The sequence below is a fragment of the Dipodomys merriami genome, unplaced genomic scaffold (assembly GCF_024711535.1).
Source record: "Dipodomys merriami isolate MVZ:Mamm:240054 unplaced genomic scaffold, mDipMer1.0.p SCAF_62, whole genome shotgun sequence".
In the NCBI taxonomy this organism is placed as follows: Eukaryota; Metazoa; Chordata; class Mammalia; order Rodentia; family Heteromyidae; genus Dipodomys; species Dipodomys merriami.
The window spans coordinates 6,584,487-6,602,269 of NW_027206202.1; the positions used below are offsets into that span (position 1 = coordinate 6,584,487).

The 17,783-nt window shown below is 40.5% G+C and overlaps 1 protein-coding gene, 1 non-coding gene and 1 pseudogene across 3 annotated transcripts in view; 1 reads left to right on the plus strand and 2 right to left on the minus strand.

Annotated features, from left to right (window-relative positions):
- Dnah3 (dynein axonemal heavy chain 3) overlaps positions 1-17,783 on the plus strand; it is a 216,447-nt gene that overhangs the window by 103,667 nt on the left and 94,997 nt on the right. For both annotated transcript variants that reach the window (XM_070004375.1, XM_070004374.1), the window contains exons 34-38: positions 221-355; positions 5,306-5,417; positions 8,814-9,055; positions 11,486-11,586; positions 14,164-14,269. In XM_070004375.1, the coding sequence (XP_069860476.1) occupies positions 221-355; positions 5,306-5,417; positions 8,814-9,055; positions 11,486-11,586; positions 14,164-14,269 (696 nt within the window). The remainder of the gene's footprint in view (positions 1-220; positions 356-5,305; positions 5,418-8,813; positions 9,056-11,485; positions 11,587-14,163; positions 14,270-17,783) is intronic.
- Positions 13,327-13,433, minus strand: LOC138815100 (U6 spliceosomal RNA). The gene has a single exon (XR_011368160.1). It is a non-coding gene; the product is annotated as a U6 spliceosomal RNA (small nuclear RNA).
- LOC138815087 (transcription and mRNA export factor ENY2 pseudogene) lies at positions 15,670-16,010 on the minus strand (annotated as a pseudogene).

Sequence of the window (17,783 nt, forward strand, 5' to 3'; positions counted from 1 at the left end):
CAAAAACAGTACCACAGACATTAAATATTTACTGCTTTAAATTTTCGGAGAGGGAAATTATGATTAACAGTTGACATTTGAGTTTTTGGTACAAGGGGAAAATGAGCTTTGAGAGTTTTCAAACATTTCTTTTGTCTATAGATCTCATTTTAGGAAAATGTTGAGAATCACATATCTGATACTTCATCCTTCCCACCTTCTCTTGAACCTTTGCCAACAGGGGATTATCTCAGATTTGTTTCCTGGAGTTGTTCTTCCAAAGCCAGACTATGAAGTTTTTCTGGAAGCACTGGATATCAACTCCAAAAAGATGGGACTTCAGCCAGTACCTTGGTTTATTGGAAAAATTATCCAGGTTAGTTCCTTGTACCCACTTGAGATGTACCTGTTCTACTGTCTATAGGAAGTAGGAACTAGAAGGATTTAGGGCAGACAGGAGCAGGACTGACAACATGGAAAGAAAGTTAACAGACCACTTGGCCAACTGTTGTACTTGGAATTAAAGTTCAACATTTTTAGATGATTCTGGTAAAGTCATATGATCACTTAGATTGGAACTGGACTGTAACCAAGCATAGGTGGAGATAACCCTGCCCAAGTCATGTCAACTGATCTGAAGGTGATGTCTCCTCAGGGAAAGTTAGGGTTCAGTAAATGACAGGCAGATTATGGGCAGGAAAATCACAAATGTCTCTATAGATAGACCGGATTCTAGAAATTCATGAAAAACTTCCTTCTAATCTCAGGATTCCCTCTCTTAGATTGTTTTCAATGATAAATTGAATGAAATAGACCTCAAATACACTTTCTCTGCAAAATTATAGGCCACACTAACAAGATGCCTTAAATACCATCAGGTTCATCCTTTATAAGGTCCAGAGAGGGAACACAAATGGGATTAATAGACATAGGCTCAAGTCTCCAATCAGATCCTGCTGTGAGATTTAGGACAAATTATTTCACCCCATTGAGCCTCAATTTCCTCATCTATAAAATGGAAAGAACAAAACCTTCCTCAGAGAAATGTAGTTCTTCAGCAGTATAGAAAAGTGCTAAATATAGTGATGGATGATGCTAAATCCTCACCACCCACTTAGTCATAATCTGCCTTATAAGCATTACCATGTCCCAAAGTCACATTATTAATGGAAAAACACGCTAAGGTAGAACCTGTGTCTTTGAATTCTGAATTCAGATTGACCTATGGTAAAAATAATTATTTTTTCCCTAGTATATAACCAAATGAGCTGCTTTAAAAAACAAAGCAAAACATTTCACTTGGAGTATTCAGGTGAGCTACCCTTTAAGAATGAGCTTTTGTTTCCAATACTTTGTCATGGAATATCTTTAACAGGTAGAATTATAAAGAGAACTTCCATGCCCTAGACCTAGACTGCACCATTAATATATTATAATACTTGCTTTATCACTTACCCATTCTTCCATCAATTCACCCATCCATCCACCTCCTTTCATTTATCTATCTTTATGATAATATTTCAAAGGAAGTTGCAGACATTTAGATGAACTTTTATAAAGCTTATCACTGATTTTCAGAAATAAGGTAATGTTTTCAAACTAAGGTGTCAGAAACTATCTGTCCTCTTATATATTTAATTACACACACACACACACACACACACACACACACACACACACACACACACACACACACACACACACACACACACACATGTCTGGATCATCTAAAGCAATTTCTGGCCCAAAGTAGGTGCTTAAAAGATGCTTACTGAATGAGATTCCTGCCCTCCCCTGCAACTCCATTGCTATTATCTTCAGTTAAGACTCATCTCAAAGAGCAATGAGAACTTGATCTTCAAAATAAAAAGTTTCAAACTTCCCCTTTCTCTGAGGGACCAATAATCAAGGAAGAAAACAGAGAAAAAAACATAAAATCTCATACAAATACAAGTGTTTTGACTACAATGGCCTACTTGTCACCCACAGGAACAATCAGGAAATTCAAGAAATAGGCTCTCACTTAGCTGCTAAGTCTTAAGAATAGAGGTTAGAATGACATTGTATCTTTTTTTTTTTTTGGTACCAGTCCTGGGGGCCTGAACTCAGGGCTTGGCGCTGTCACTGAGCTTTTGTGCTCAAGGTTAATGCTCTACCACTTGAGCCACAGATCCACATCTAGCTTTTTGGTGGCTACTTGTAGATGAGTATCTACTAACCCAAGATCCACATATCTCAGCCTCTTGAGTAGCTAAGATTACATGCATAAGCCACATGCGCCCAGGTGTCATTGTGTCTTACAGCATGGTGCCTGACTCAGAAAGCATGTTTTCTTTTTTTATTGTAATTTTTTATTGTAAAAATGTTGTACAGGGGCTGGGAAGGTGGCTCAGTGGTAGAGTGCTTGCCTTGCACGCATGAGGGCCTGGGTTCAATTCCTCAGCACCACATAAGCAAAAAGAAAAAAGCCAGAAATAGCACTGTGGCTCAAGTGGTAGAGCGCTAGCCTTGAGCTGAAGAACTGAGGGACAGCGCCCAGGCCCAGAGTTCAGGTCCCACGACTGGACCCCCCCCCAAAAAAAATGTTGTACAGAGGGGTTACAGTTACATGAGTAGGGTAATGAGTACATTTCATAGTGAGCATTGTTACCTCCTCCTTTATTTTCCCCTTACCATCACTTCCCTCCTGCCTCCCCAACTTGTCCTGCACCCCCCCACATTGTAATGTTCATTTTCAATATAGTGTTCTGTACATCTTGTCATCACAATGTGTCAGCCTGCATCCCCATTTAAGCATTCTGCAATATTCCTTTCCCTCCTCAAATTACAAAAATGTGTATACAAGATGCAGAACACAGGCATCAAATCCAGTGAAAACAGGGATTATACAATGGAGGAAGAACCTATAAAAGAAACAAAAGAATCACATAGTGCATTGTAAATACATTAAAAATACTAGCAAGCAAGAAAAAAAACCCAAAACTTCTTGTGTCCCTGTCTTGGGGTACATTTTGCTTAACATTATCTCATGTGGTCGTATGTACATAGCCTTTGACCTTCTCTGCTTGTCCTAGACATGTACTAGTCACTGCAAACAAGGGAAAACATGGAACCTATGTTTCTTTGGGCCTGGCTTACTTTACTCAATATAATTTTTCCAAGTCTTTCCATTTCCTAACAAATGAGGCAATGTCATTCTTTCTGACGGAGACATCGAATTTCATTATATATATATCTATGTATATATATCTATATATGCCATATATAGATATATATCTCACATTTTCTTGATCCATTCATCCACTGAGGGGCATCTATGGGTTGGTTCCATACCTTAGCTATGGTAAATAATGCTGCAATAAACATGGTTGTGCTGGTAGCTTTGGTATGACCTTGTTTGTGATCATTTAGGTAAATGCCCAAAAGTGGGATTGCTGGGTCATAAGGGAGCTCTATGTTTTGTCTTTTGAGGAACCTCCATAGTGCAGAAAGCATGTTTTCATCTACAGAGATTCCAATTAAAGCAGAATAGAAGTTAACATTCTACAATGGAACTTTCCAATAGGAATACAGGTTGTTAAAGTGATCACCATTTCCTTTTCCCCTTTAAAATAAATGGCATATACGATCAATTTACACAGAGTTATTCTATAGTTGTTCTACTCAGGTATAGGACAAGACAAGTAATTTTTCCTATCTGTCTTTCAGTAACAATGATCCAATCTCTATCCCACTCTCCCTATGTTTCTTAGCCAGTGTGACCATCATTCTAATCTTTAGGAGGTAATGGAAATGACCAATGATTGAGGATAGAGTAATACTAATTATCTAGTCTTAATTATTTCACATTGTACATGTGTATTGAATTATCATACTATTCCCTCTACATATGTACAAATATTAGTGAAGTTCTGTTTTTTGTGTGGGCCTGTCCTGGGGCTTGAACTCAGGCCTTGGGCACTGTCCCTGAGCTATGTGCTCTAGGCTAGCACTCTACCACTTGAGCTACACCTTCACTTTTGGTGCTTTTTTAGTAGTTTATTAAAGCAAACTTTCCTGCTTAGGCTGGCTTTAAACTGCAATACTCAGGTCCCAGCCTCCTGAGTAGCTGGGATTACAGGCATGAGCCATCCACATCGGATGTTCCCTCCCTCCCTCTCTCCCTTCCTTCCTCTCTCCCTTCCTTCCTTCCTTCCTTCCTTCCTTCCTTCCTACCTACCTTCCTTCCTTCCTTTCCGTTCTTCCTTCCTTTCCTTCCTTTCCTTTCTTCCTTTCTTCCTTTCTTCCTTCCTTCCTTCCTTCCTTCCTTCTTTCCTTCCTTCCTTCCTTCCTTCCTTCCTTCCTTCCTTCCTTCCTTCCTTCCTTCCTTCTTTCCTTCCTTCCTGCCAATGATATAATGAACAGATTTGAAATATTGAAGTTAGACAGCCCTTTGATCAAATCCTAGTTCCATCACTGAAAGCTTGGGGGAGGAGTTCCTTAACTTCTCTTGGGCTCAGTCAATCTTCTCATCTATATAAGGTGGGTAATGAGATCTGAATAAATTAAATATTTGGATAATCATTTGATGTTAAGCATATAACATCCCTTTTAGCATCCTTTAAGCAATCTAGGACACATATATATTCATTTATCCAAAAGATAGATAAGTAGTAACTACAAAAGTGACTCACTAGTGACTGTAAGAAACTCCTTTCCACTCGTCATTCTTCATTAACTTTAATGAAGTGTGGGGAGCTTTTTTATTGGGGGGGGGTGTTGGTTGTGGGGCTTTGGACTCAGTGCCTGGTGCTATCTCTGAGCCTCTTTGTGCTCAAGGCTAGTGGTCTACCACTTGAGCCACAGTGCCACTTTCAGATTTTGAGAGGTTAATTTGAAATAAGAGTCTCATAGGATTACATACATGAGTGACTGGCACCCAGAGGGGAGCTTTTTAAAGCTCAAGTACATTCACTGGTACTGGTACTTGAACTCAGGGCCTGGATATACTATCCCTTAGCTTTTTTTTTTTTTTTTTTTTGGTCGGTCGTGGGACTTGAACTCTGGGCCTGAGCACTGTCCCTCAACTCTTCAGTTCAAGGCTAGCGCTCTACCACTTGAGCTACAGTGCCTCTCCATCCCTTAGCTTTTTAGCTCAAGACTGGAGTTCTGTCCACTGAACTGTGGTTCCACTTCCAGCTTTTTTGGTGTTTAACTGGAGATACAAATCTCATGGACTTTCCTGCCCAGGCTGGCTTCTAACCACAAATCAATCTTCACCCTCTTGGGTTACAGGTCTGAACACTAGTGTCTAACTGCTAATTTCTTGTATGATTTCTCATCCCAGATCTATGAAATGATGCTGGTAAGACATGGCTTTATGATTGTTGGAGACCCCATGGGTGGCAAGACCTCTGCTTATAAAGTGTTGGCTGCAGCTTTGGGTGATTTGCATGCAGGTAAGCTCATATCCCTGGCTTGGGTTGAGGTTAAGAATCCCTAATCATTGGCTGGCTTCAGGGAGATAATATCAAAGCTGTGTTTTGCTAGCCCTGGGTCCTGATTGTCAGAGACAGTAAAATGTGGCACATAGCAAATAAACAGTGAGGGAGTGTGGCTTCTAACAAGGGACTTTATGGTCATATTATTAAAACTGGAGAAATATTCTATAAATGTTGAATGTAGTTCATACAATTGCTTTCCAATAAGAGAGAAACTCCTGTCACTGGCTTAAACAAAATTAGTCCAAAAGCAAATCCAAACCATCACATTGTTTCTTTTCTTTTACTTTTATTTCTGCCATCCATTCTTCCCTTTTCTTTCTTTTCCATTTCTTTCCTTTCCAACTTTTCCTCCTTCCTTCCTTCCTTCCTTCCTTCTTTCCTTCCTTCCTTCCTTCTTTCCTTCTTCCTTCCTTTTAAGGTAGAAGATAAGAGTTCATACTTTTTTGTTTTTGGTGCCAGTACTAGGGCTTGAACTCATGGCCTGGGCACTGTCTCATAGCTTTTTTGCTCCAGGCTAGCACTTTACCCCTTTGATCCACACTTCAGCTTCCATCTTCTTGGTGGTTAAATGGAGATAAGAATCTCATAGACTTTCTGGGCTGGCTTTCAATCAACAGATCTCAGTCTCCTGAGTAGCTAGGGTAGCAGGTATGAGTGACTGGCTCCCAGTGAAGAGTTCCTTTTAGTGAGACTTGAGTTGAGTAAATGACTAAACCTCCCTTATCTTCCATTTTTCTCAACTCTAAAATGGGATGATTGTGAGAACTATACCTATATAAATGAAATTATACAGGTAAATTCCCTAGCACTTGCACCTACTCAGTAAATGGAAGCTACTTTGACTGCCAGGGGAACAGGCAGACATTTTGTTTGTTTTGGTATAAATTCCAAGCCTGTGGTTTTGAATTGCAGTGCTATGTTAGATATATTTTTACATATTTACTTCTTCAGGTCCAGTATTTCATTTAAAATTGTTTCCTAATGACATTTGATGGTTGTAAGCCTTATGCCCACCCTTGTTCCTCAGTTCCACCCAAACCTGAGCTTCTCCCTGCCCTGGAGTTCCCTTCATACAGCTGGCCTCTCCCTCTCTCCGCCCAGACCCACCTAAACTCCTAGATACTTCACTTCTTAACCCCCAGATCCTGCTGCTACCTAGATAGTGGAGGTTGCCATGTGCTCTCTCTCCGGGAGAAATATGGCTCCTCTAATAAACCTGTAATAATCTTTCTCCTGTGCTTGCCTGCCTCTGTGTGGTCCCCTGGCATGGATGTGATGGACCCTTTCACTGATAAAGTTGCTGTTAGAGCTCTTTGAGATTTTCGTGTTGAGAACCAAGAGCCTCATTTGGGCATTCAAGTTTTGATTACAATGACAATTATAACATATGAATATTTTTCTTTTTTTGTGACAGTCTTGGGGCTTGAACTCAGGGCCTGAGCTGCTTTTGCTTAAGGCTAGTGCTCTACCACTTGAGCCAGAGTGCCACTTCCAGCTTTTTTTAGTAGTTTAGTGGAGGTAAGAGTTTCATATACTTGCCTTTCAGGTCTGGCTTCACACCGCAATCCTCACATCTCAGCCTCTTGTAATCTCTGTAATCTCAGCCTCAGCTAGGATTACAGGCATGAGCCACTGGCATCCAGTTTATGTGAATACGTTTTAAGAGACTACAGGAGTTGGCTGGGCTAGGTAGTTCATGACTGTAATTTCAGCTATTCAGAAAGTAGAGATTGAGACGATTATAGTTTAGGGCCAGCCTAGACAAAAGATAAGCAAGACTTCATCTCAACAAATAAGCTAGACACAGTTGTGTGTCCCTTAACTTCAGCTATGTGGGAGGAATAGGTATGAGGATTATAATCTAAGGCCAGCTCTGAGGGGAGGGGGTTATGACTATGACTAAAGCATGAATTTTAAAAAAAAAATAAGAAAGGATGGTAGATAGGTGTGTGGCTCAAGTGGCAGAGTATCTGCCTAGCAAGTGTAAGGCCCTGAGATCAAATTCCAGTATCACAAAAAAAGAAAGACGCTAAAAGCATAAGAAGGATGTTACTACAGTGTCTGTGTATGATTCTGTAGAAGTAGTTTTTTGTTTGTTTGTTTTTGGACATGACCCAAGCACTCCAACTTTCTCTTACTTTGAAGGATGATTTAAAAATGTCATTATTTTCTGTTATTAAATATATATACTGTGCCAACCATTTAGCCTAAATATTCCAATTTGGTGCTGTTACTAAAATAGTACGTGTATTTTTCAGGGGACAAATGACACTTACTGAGCAGTTGAGGAAAAGCTTTCAGGGCTAAATTAGCCATCAGATAGAAAAATGTAACCATTATTTTCCAGATTCCTAGCCAACGCCAAGGTAGTTAGGGACTATGACAGCAAGCCAGACTAAGAGAGATGATAAAATAGTGACTCTCTTCTTCAATGCTTAAGTTCTTTTAGGCCCAGCCCAATTGCATTAGTCTTGGATCTGATCAGCACATTTGAAACAAGACTCAAAATAAAGTGTACTGTGAAACTAATGGCTATGGTAACCCAACAATTAAAAATGTATTTAAATTTAAAATCTATGAAAGAACTGAGCTCACAGTTTATAAAAACTGTTCTTGGACCAGGCATGGTGATCACTCCTCTAATCTTGTCTACTAAGGGGGGGAGGGGGGGAGACTAACTTGGACAAAGCCAGCCCAAGCAAAGTCAGCAGTGACACTCTGTCTCAAATACAAAAAGATGGGAAGTAGAGGTATGGTTCAAGTGGTAGAGTGTTAGCCTGGAGAAAGAAAGCCAAAGAAAGTGTGAAGTCCTGCCCCAAACAGAACAATCTTCATAGCCAGACACTAGAAGCTCATGCCTGTAAGCTTTAGCTATTCAGGAAGATAAACTCTAAGGATTGAGGTTTGAAGCCAACCCTGGCAGGAAAGTCTCTGAGATTCTTATCTCAATTAACCACCAAAACCAGAAGTGGTGCTAAGGCTCAAGCATTAGCCTTGTGTGAAAAATCTAAAGGATCACCCCCAGTACACACACGAGAACACACACACACACACACACACACACACACACACACACACACACACACACACACACACACACACACTCTCACATACACCCCAAAAACAAAAATGCCCAAAAGGGTGGGGCCATGGCTCAAATGGTAAAGCATCTGCTTACCATGTGTGAAGCACTTGAGTTCAGTTTCCAGGATTGAAGGAATAAATAAACAAACAAGAAATCTCCTTGGGTTGCATATTTATCAATGCTGGTTCGAGTTTGAGGTAGCATTATTTTTTCTAAGGTCTGGTCTTACCAGAGCCTTTTAATTGATGTTGGACCTTCTTCTCCAGCCAACAAGATGGAGGAATTTGGTGTGGAGTACAAGATCATCAACCCCAAGGCCATCACAATGGGACAGCTGTACGGGTGCTTTGACCCAGTGAGTCATGAGTGGACAGATGGTGTCCTAGCCAATGCTTTCCGGGAACAAGCATCTTCTATGTCTGATGACCGCAAATGGATTATCTTTGATGGGCCAGTGGATGCTGTTTGGATTGAAAACATGAACACTGTTCTGGATGATAACAAAAAGGTAGCTACAGGGTCTATTACTTGTTCATGTGTGGGGTATAAACTCATATTGAAGTCAATCATCAAAACAATAGAAGAAAACACTAGAAGACATGCATTTATTACATTGAGCAAATGTCCCATAAGAGAATGACATTTATCTAATTTCTCAACAGTACTGCTGTTTGTATTTATAGTCAATAACTATCTAGGGTCTAATAATGGCTTAAAATAACTATTTTTTCTTATGATTTTGGGGGGTGGGGAATTTTGAAAGACTTCAGCTGGCCAATTGGTTTCTAGTTCTTGTGATTTCACTAGAACTAGAGGATCTACAGCCAAGATGACTTTTTCATTCAATATTCAAGGGCTTTCTGGGCACTGGTAGTTCATGTCTGTAATCCTAGCTACTCAGGAGACTGAGACCTGATATTTAACATTTTGAAGTTAGCCCAGGCAGGAAAAGTTGAGACATTAAAAACCAGAAGTGGTAGGGCATCAGATTTGAGTGAAAAATCTAAGGGATAGCTCCCAGGCCCAGAGTTTAAGCCCCAGTATTGATTACACATACACACACACACACACACACACACACACACACACACACACACACACACACACACACACTCACGTCACAGGGCTTGTCTGGATTCAAAGAAGTAGAGAAATAGACTCTATCTCTTGATGGAAATGGAGAAAGTCACATTATAAACCTGCATGTGGAATGAGAATAGATTTTGGAACATTATTGCAGTAGTCTTTGGAAAATACATTCTGCCACAGTAAAAATAGTAACACTAAAGAATTTGGCCTTGAGCCAGGCAGTTAGGTTCAAAGACTGGCTCTTCCATTACCAGCTATGTAACACCAGAAGCTATTTAGTTTCTCAGTGCCTCAAATCTATCACCTATAAAATGAGGACAATATCTACCTCAAAATGTTGTTCAGAAGATTAGATGAATTAATATTTGCAAACTGCTTATATATAGTATCTGAAATATACCCAGAACTGTACAACAGTATTATTAAAATCATAAAATAAGAAATATATCACTGAAATATATATCACCATCAAATCAACATGTTGTTCTCAAACTGTTTAAGTGTCACAAGCCTAAGAGAGAGTCATATTTAACAATAGAAGTCTCCCAATGAAGACTACTTACCCAAATTATACACACATATATTAATTACACTCTATGCATAATTTTGATTATATAGCATAGAAAAATAGAAACATAATATTACATGATATAGACTATATAAATGAATGTGCTAACTGGTTTTGAGTTTAGTAATATAAAGAGAGTCACAATTAAGGAGTTTCTTAATTGTTGTTCTTGTGGTATAAGAAGTGGAGCTATAGTCAAGCTATTGATATTTAGAGATGGCAGAATTTGGTGGTTGTGGACCTTATCTAGGTATGTATACAGAGACATGGATCAGGTAACATGCAGGGAATGTTGTAGTCACAATTAAGATGAGCAGCAGGAAATCTGTGGTATTTTCTCTCCTCAGAGGGTTAAGGCCCTAGCTTTGTCTTATTAGAACTTAACTTTTTCTCTTGAGCCCATGTTGGCAGATGACAGGTGTTCTAAGTACATATTCTAAGATTCACCTATGATTTTCAGGTTCTGTAATATGTTGACAACCACAGTTTCCACTGGTCTTGGATGGCTCAGGTCTGTAATACTAGCTTCTTAGGAGACTGAGGATCATAGTTTGAACCTAGCCCAGATAGACAAACAGTTAACAGCAAAAGCCAGAAGTGGAGAGTGCCAGACTTGAGTGAAAAAGATGAGCGAAGAGACTAAAGCCCTGAGTTCATGCCCCAGTACGGGTACACCCACCAAAATTTAGTGCCTTTCAAACAGTAGAATTTCCAGTGGTCTTCCATTCAGCTCTAAACAGGATTTAGAGAGTGTTTTTGTCACCATTGATTAGTCCATATGAGAAGTTCAAAAATGCATCTTTGACTTGAGTAAATATAACAAGATGAAGATGTACACTTAACTTTTATGTTAAAAACAAGAAGGGACTAAGAAGCTTCATTGGAGCTGGTAACTTTTTTCTCAGTTCTTCACTTAAGATTGCAACCTTGTGATTTCTCTTCCTTACTATCTAAAAGTGTAATTCATTTAGCCATGACTAAGCCCTCTTCATCACCCCCTTTTTGCTTCTCTCCTGAGAATTTTTTCCTATACTATGTATTTTGATTATCATCTATCTTCTCCAGCAGAATGTAGATCCCTAAGAAAAGGATATTTTTGTCTGTTTTATCCTGTGCACTTAGAATCATGCCTGGACCATGGTAAATGCTAAGCAAATGTTTGTGGTATACACTCAAACTGACTCTGTCTCCACTGAGACCCTTCACTGATGGATGTAATTTAACTGCTGTGCCCTCCCCCATTTCCACCCTTCCCCCCTTCCATTCTGTTTTCACTTGCAGTTATGTTTAATGAGTGGAGAGATTATCCAGATGAGTCCCAAGATGAGTCTGATCTTTGAGCCAGCAGACCTAGAGCAGGCCTCCCCAGCCACTGTGAGCAGGTAAGTTAGGGTGCACTGGCACCCGGGGAGAAGGTGTGACCAGCAAACCCTAAACAGGAAGGAAAGCTCTAAAGTCCACAAATGTGATTAAGCTCTAGAAGACCACCCCATTATCCCCCCATTATTTGTTATTCACTTAGACTTGTAACATCAGTCTTCAACCCACACTGCTGGTAGAAGTCCACATCAAGCAAGCACTTTGGAAAAGAGCATGCCATTGGCTCAAGTGGAGCTTTCATTTGCCCTTAGGATCCAGCAATTCTGCTCCTAAGTATATGATGCCCCAGAGACTTTTACTTATGAACAATAGGAGATATATAAAAGAATATTCATACTGGCACAATGACCAATAACAAAGTTGGAAACTGCCCAAATACCTATTAGTAGGAGTGAATTAATAAATTGCAATAACAATGCAAATATCTAACTATATATATTATGCAAAAGAAATAAATAAGCAGCCTTGGCAGCATCAGTTTGGATAAATCTTAGTAACTGTATAGTAGATCTAATTATAATATTTTGTATAAAAGGAAGTCCAACATTACCTATAGCATGATGCCCCTCCTAAATTGTTTAAAAAATAGCCAAGAAAGAAAATAATTAAGATGAAAATACATGTACCCTGAGAGAAAGGGAGGGAAGGCTGATATTGCCCAAAAAGAAATGTACTCGATTTTTACTTTATTTTATTGTAAAGATGCTGCACAGCAGGATTACAGTTACACGAGTAAGGTAATGAGTACATTTCTTGTTGAACCTCCTCCTTTGTTTTTTCCTACTATCCCTTCCCACCCCTACTTCTCCCACTTATCCCCCTCCAACCCCCAACAAAGTTGTAAAGATCATTTCTAACATAGTGTCTTGTGAGTATCATTGTTGCAATAGGTCACCCTGTGTCCTGTGTCCCCTTCCCCCTCCCAAAGTAGATAAATGTATATACAAGATGCAAGGTGCCAAAATCAAATATAGTGACAACAGGGAATATAACATAGGGGGGAGAACACACAACAACAACAAAGAAAAACCTCTTGTGTCCATATCTTGAGGTTCATTTAGTTAGCATCATCTTATATGGTCATATGTACATAGCTTTTGAGCTTTTCTGCTCATCTGATGAGGATATCCTAGATGTATACTAGTTATTGCAAATAAGAGAAACCATGGGACCTATATTTCTTTGAGTCTGGCTTACTTCACTTAATATGATTTTTTCCAAGCCTTTCCATTTCCTAACAAATGGGATAGTGTCATTCTTTCTGATGGAAGCATAGAATTCCATTATATATATACATATATATATATACACATATACATATATATATATATCATATTTTCTTGATCCGCTCATCTACTGAGGGGCATCTGGGTTGGTTCTATATCTTATTTTTTTTTGGGGGGGGGGTCCGGTCATGGGGCCTGAACTCTGGGCCTGGGCACTGTCCCTCAGATTTTCAGCTCAAGGCTAGTGCTCTACCACTTGAGCCACAGCACCACTTCTGGCTTTTTGCTTATGTGGTGCTGAGAAATCAAACACAGGTATGCAAGGCAAGTGCTCTACCACTGAGCTACCTTCCCAGCCCGGTTCTGTATCTTAGTTATGGGGAATAATGCTGCAATAAACATGGTTGTGCTGGTAGCTTTAGCATGGCCTTGTTTGTGATCATTTGGGTAAGTGTCTGGAAGTGGGATTGCTGGGTCATAGGGGAGCTCTATGTGTAGTCTTTTAAGGTTGAACAAAAAAATATGGAATGCTTCACGTATTTGCATATCATCCTTGTACAAGGGCTATGCTAATCTTCTCTGTATCATTACAATTTTAGTATATGTGCTGCCAAAGCGAGCAAAGAAGTGCACTCTTTTTTTGGCGGGGGGGATCCAGTCGTGGGGCCTGAACTCTGGGCCTGGGCGCTGTCCCTCAGCTCTTCAGCTCAGGGCTAGCACTCTACCACTTGAGCCACAGCGCCACTTCCGGCTTTTTTTTTTTTTTGCTTATGTGGTGCTGAGGAATCGAACCCAGGGCCTCATGCATGCAAGGCAAGCACTCTACCACTGAGCCACCTTCCCAGCAGAAATGCACTCTTTATCTGACTATAACTCCTCTGTACACCAACTTTATACTAACAATAAAACAATTTCTAAAAAATACATTTATATGTCTGACACAGTGGCAGATGCCTGTAATCTCAGCTACTTGGGAGGTGGAGGTAGGAGGATTCTGTTCTAAGACTAGCCGGGGCAAGAGCATAAGGCTTTATCTTAAAAATTAACTAAAAGCACAAGGACTTGGAGGAGTGGTTCAAGTGGTAGTGTGAAGCATTGAATTCTCTCCCCAGGATCACCAAAAAGAAAAGAAAAATACATGTAATTTCAGAAACATATAAAAATATATAAGGGAAGAAATCAAGATTCAAGATGCTGTGTTACCTTAAGTGGGGAAGCCCAAGGGAATAGGATAAGAGCAATCACATAGCGAGATGACATTTATTGCCAATCCATTAAGGCTTAGCTCAGTGCTTGAGGTATAGTACAATAAAAAAGAGAGCACCTATCCTCATTCTCTGTTTATGCAACTAGGTGTGGCATGATCTACATGGAGCCCCATCAGCTAAGCTGGAGGCCCCTAAAGGATTCATATATGGACACCCTACCTTCCAGCCTCACTGAGGAGCACAAGGAATTGGTGAGACCTTTGGTTCTCTTTACTCTTCACCCCACTCCACTTCACCTCCACTTCCGAACTCATTTCCAGGACCTTCTAAATACATCTTCATCATTCCAGGAAACAAGAAAGGGCAGGAAATAAATTCCCTGTCCATCGCCAGTTCTCTTTGTTTCCTGGCTGTCTGCCATGTTTCCAATTTTCTTCTGCACGGGTTGGGTGTGGCATAGAACAGTGAACTGATTCTTCATTGTCCACCTTCTCCATCATTCCTCTTCTCCCCAGTGGAAAACTCCGGTGCTGAGAAATGTTCTTGATGAGGCCTGTAGTACCACTTAGCCCCCATTTTCCTACTAGCAGAAATGGCTCTAGACATAGAGAACACGAGAGAAAATCATGTCCCTCTGTGCTGTCATCCTGCAGTTATATCTGGAACCTGCTCTCCACACTTCCCACTGGGAGGAATCCAGGACTGGTTAGAAATGCTCTCTTTGCAGCTAGTACAATTGACCAGTGACTACTCTCCTTTCCCATCCTAAAAGACAGGAAAGTTTAGGTTATGTGGGTTCCTGACTACATGCTCAAAACCAGGGAAACAGGAATAAAGTCAACCTGTTTGTGGTATCCCTTGTACTTCCCCGAATAAGTAGGAGTCCTTAGAAAAGTATTCTATGGAGGAAACTAAGAAAGTTCCACCTTACTATAGAAATACTCTGGGTGACACCATGTCTGTTACCACACTCAGACACAGACACACACACACACATACACACACACACACACACACACACACACACACACACACACATTGATACAATCATCTGCCCCCCCCATACACATAAAAGTATCGATGTAATCAATATCACCTGTCCACATATACACATGTTCTGGAGTTGCCAAAGTTCTATGCCCGAAAGCCCATCAGAAATTCTGAAATGGTCTTCGCACAAGATCTAACTTCATCTTGTCAGGGCTTGTTGTGATCTGGCCCTACCCAACTCTGTGGCCTCCTCATTGGCTCTCTCCAGCCCTGGCCCATTATTCCCTAGCCTTCCTGTTTTCTTTTTTATTTATGTATTACTTATTTTTGTTGGTCATGGGGCCTGAACTCTGAGCCTGGGTGCTGCCCCTCAGCTCTTTAGCTCAAGCTAGCCCTCTACCACTTGAACCATGATGCCACTTCCAGCTTTTTCTGCTTATGTGGTGCTGGGGAATCGAACCCAGGGCCTCATGCATGCAAGGCAAGTACTCTTTCACTGAGCTATCTTCCCAGTCCCCGCCCCCTCTTTTTATTCATGAAATATTTATAAAATAACACATTTAGGGGAAATGTGTTCATGTATACACCATTACTGAAAACTGTATACCATCATACAAAAAAGGACTTTGTTTTGGGAGACTGAGTTTGAATTTATGGCAAGTTTTCAGAAATAAAACCATAGAACAACACAATCTAATTCAACCTTAAAGACTGGCATGCTGAGCAAGGAATGTTCTTATTCTTTGTAGAAGTTCCTTCTTTACACTGTCAGGTACCAGGGCTCTGCCTTTTGGAGTGATTTCAGCCACCAAGTCATCAACAGTAACGTGTTATAATCCTTTTTCTTTAATTACCTCTTTATGGTGTGCCTTCAGCTGATCCTCCCAGCCACATTCAATTAATTTAGCTCTCAGCAACTCTTTGAGGCTCTTTCTTTCTCCAGTTTCTATTAACTTTTTGGTTAATTGCTGCTCTCATCTGCACATCTTTGTTCATCTTGCTAACCACACTCTTTGACTGCCCAGGACTTAGCCCCTCATTAGCTCAGGCACCTAAGCACACAGAAACCTAGAACATGCATTTCCGGGGCGGGGTCTCCTGTTTTCTTTACATTCCTGGAAAACCCAGGTTTTACCACCTCAAGGATTTTGCACATTTTATTCTTCATATGGAAATCTTGACCCAGTTTATCTCATGGATGGCTCACCTTTATCATTCACTTCCCAGCAGAAAGATCCAGTATTCCAAAAAGGCTTCCCTGGACACTCTGTTCCTGCTAACACGCCCCATCATCTGCACTTTAGTTACTGCATTGCTTTTTAAAATTTATTTCTTTTGTTTTTGTCCCCCCTCCATCAGTGTTATGGGAAAAGGAGTCCACCACTCAGAGATACCCTCATGTAAAAAGATGAATTTATTGGGGAAGTAGATAGCTGACCAGCCAGGGACACAGCACAGATTTAGGAGCTGTGGCTGTAACCCTGAGTAGTCCTTAAGCTGGGGTTATTAAGGGGTAGGTTACATAGAGTTACATAGAGGAGCCATGCAAGACAGGTTTGGCACATTTTCTTTTTTTATTATTATTAATAAGTTTTTTATTGTGTAAATACCGTACAGAGGGGTTACAATTAGTAATAGGTACATTTCTTATTCCCCCACCCCCTGCCAAAGTTGTAAAGTTCGTTTTTCGACATAGCGTCTTGTACAGGTTTGGCACATTTTCATTGGGGTTATAGTTATATGACCTTTAAATTCATTTGTTCTTTATGGTAAATATCATACATAATAATTTGCAATAAGCTGCCCATAGTAGGACCACTCTGTGGGGGTCCTTTTTTTTTTTTTTTTTTTTGCTGGTCGTGGACCTGAACTCTGGGCCTAGGCACTGTCCCTCAGCTCTTCAGCTCAAGGCAAGCGCTCTACCGCTTGAGCCACAGCGCCACTTCCGGCTTTTTCTGTTTATGTGGTGCTGAGGAATCGAACCCAGGGCCCCATGCATGCAAGGCAAGCACTCTACCACTGAGCCACCTTCCTAGCCCTGTGGTGGTCTTTAATTGGTGGTCTAAAGGCCCAGTTACTGAGGCAAGCAAACAAGGTTACAGAAGCAAAACATAGCCTTGAGTCACAGGAGCATAGGCAAAACATAATCTTGACTTGGTCAGCATGACTAATACTATCAATGCTATCGACACTATTACAGAAATGATTTTTATTATAAGCTCCTGACTAATACAGCAACTCAATGCAGCTGGTGCCTCAAGGTTGTCAGCAGCCTTCTGCAAGGCTACCAGCTTGGTAAACTTGATTAAGGGAGAGGTGTTCTTTTGCTTTTTATCAAGGATGGACAAGAGACAAAGGCTGACTACTGGCAGCCTTTGTCTGGGCTTTTTCTAACTTTCTGCCAATGAATAGCAACTCAGATATTACAATCAGATTATGAGCTAGCAGAGGTCTTGTCATCATATTCCCCTTTTATCCCCAGCACTGTGGACTGCAATGCAATTATTAGATGCTCAGCAAATAGCATCTGATTTCATGTAGTTGCTCCTGAGCTTAAGATGGGATAATGTCTTGACACACTCATCAACACATTGAAAATATCATAAATTGAAAATTCATTTAACCCATCGGATTTGTCAAACACTCTGGCTTATCTGCTCTTTCTCCTTGTGATTGATCACAAGGCAATCTGGGCACTGTGCTCTGGATCCTGGGGAAACCCAAGAAAAGATGAAAAGTGAAGTATTTTAAATTTGAACCTGTCAGGCACTTGTG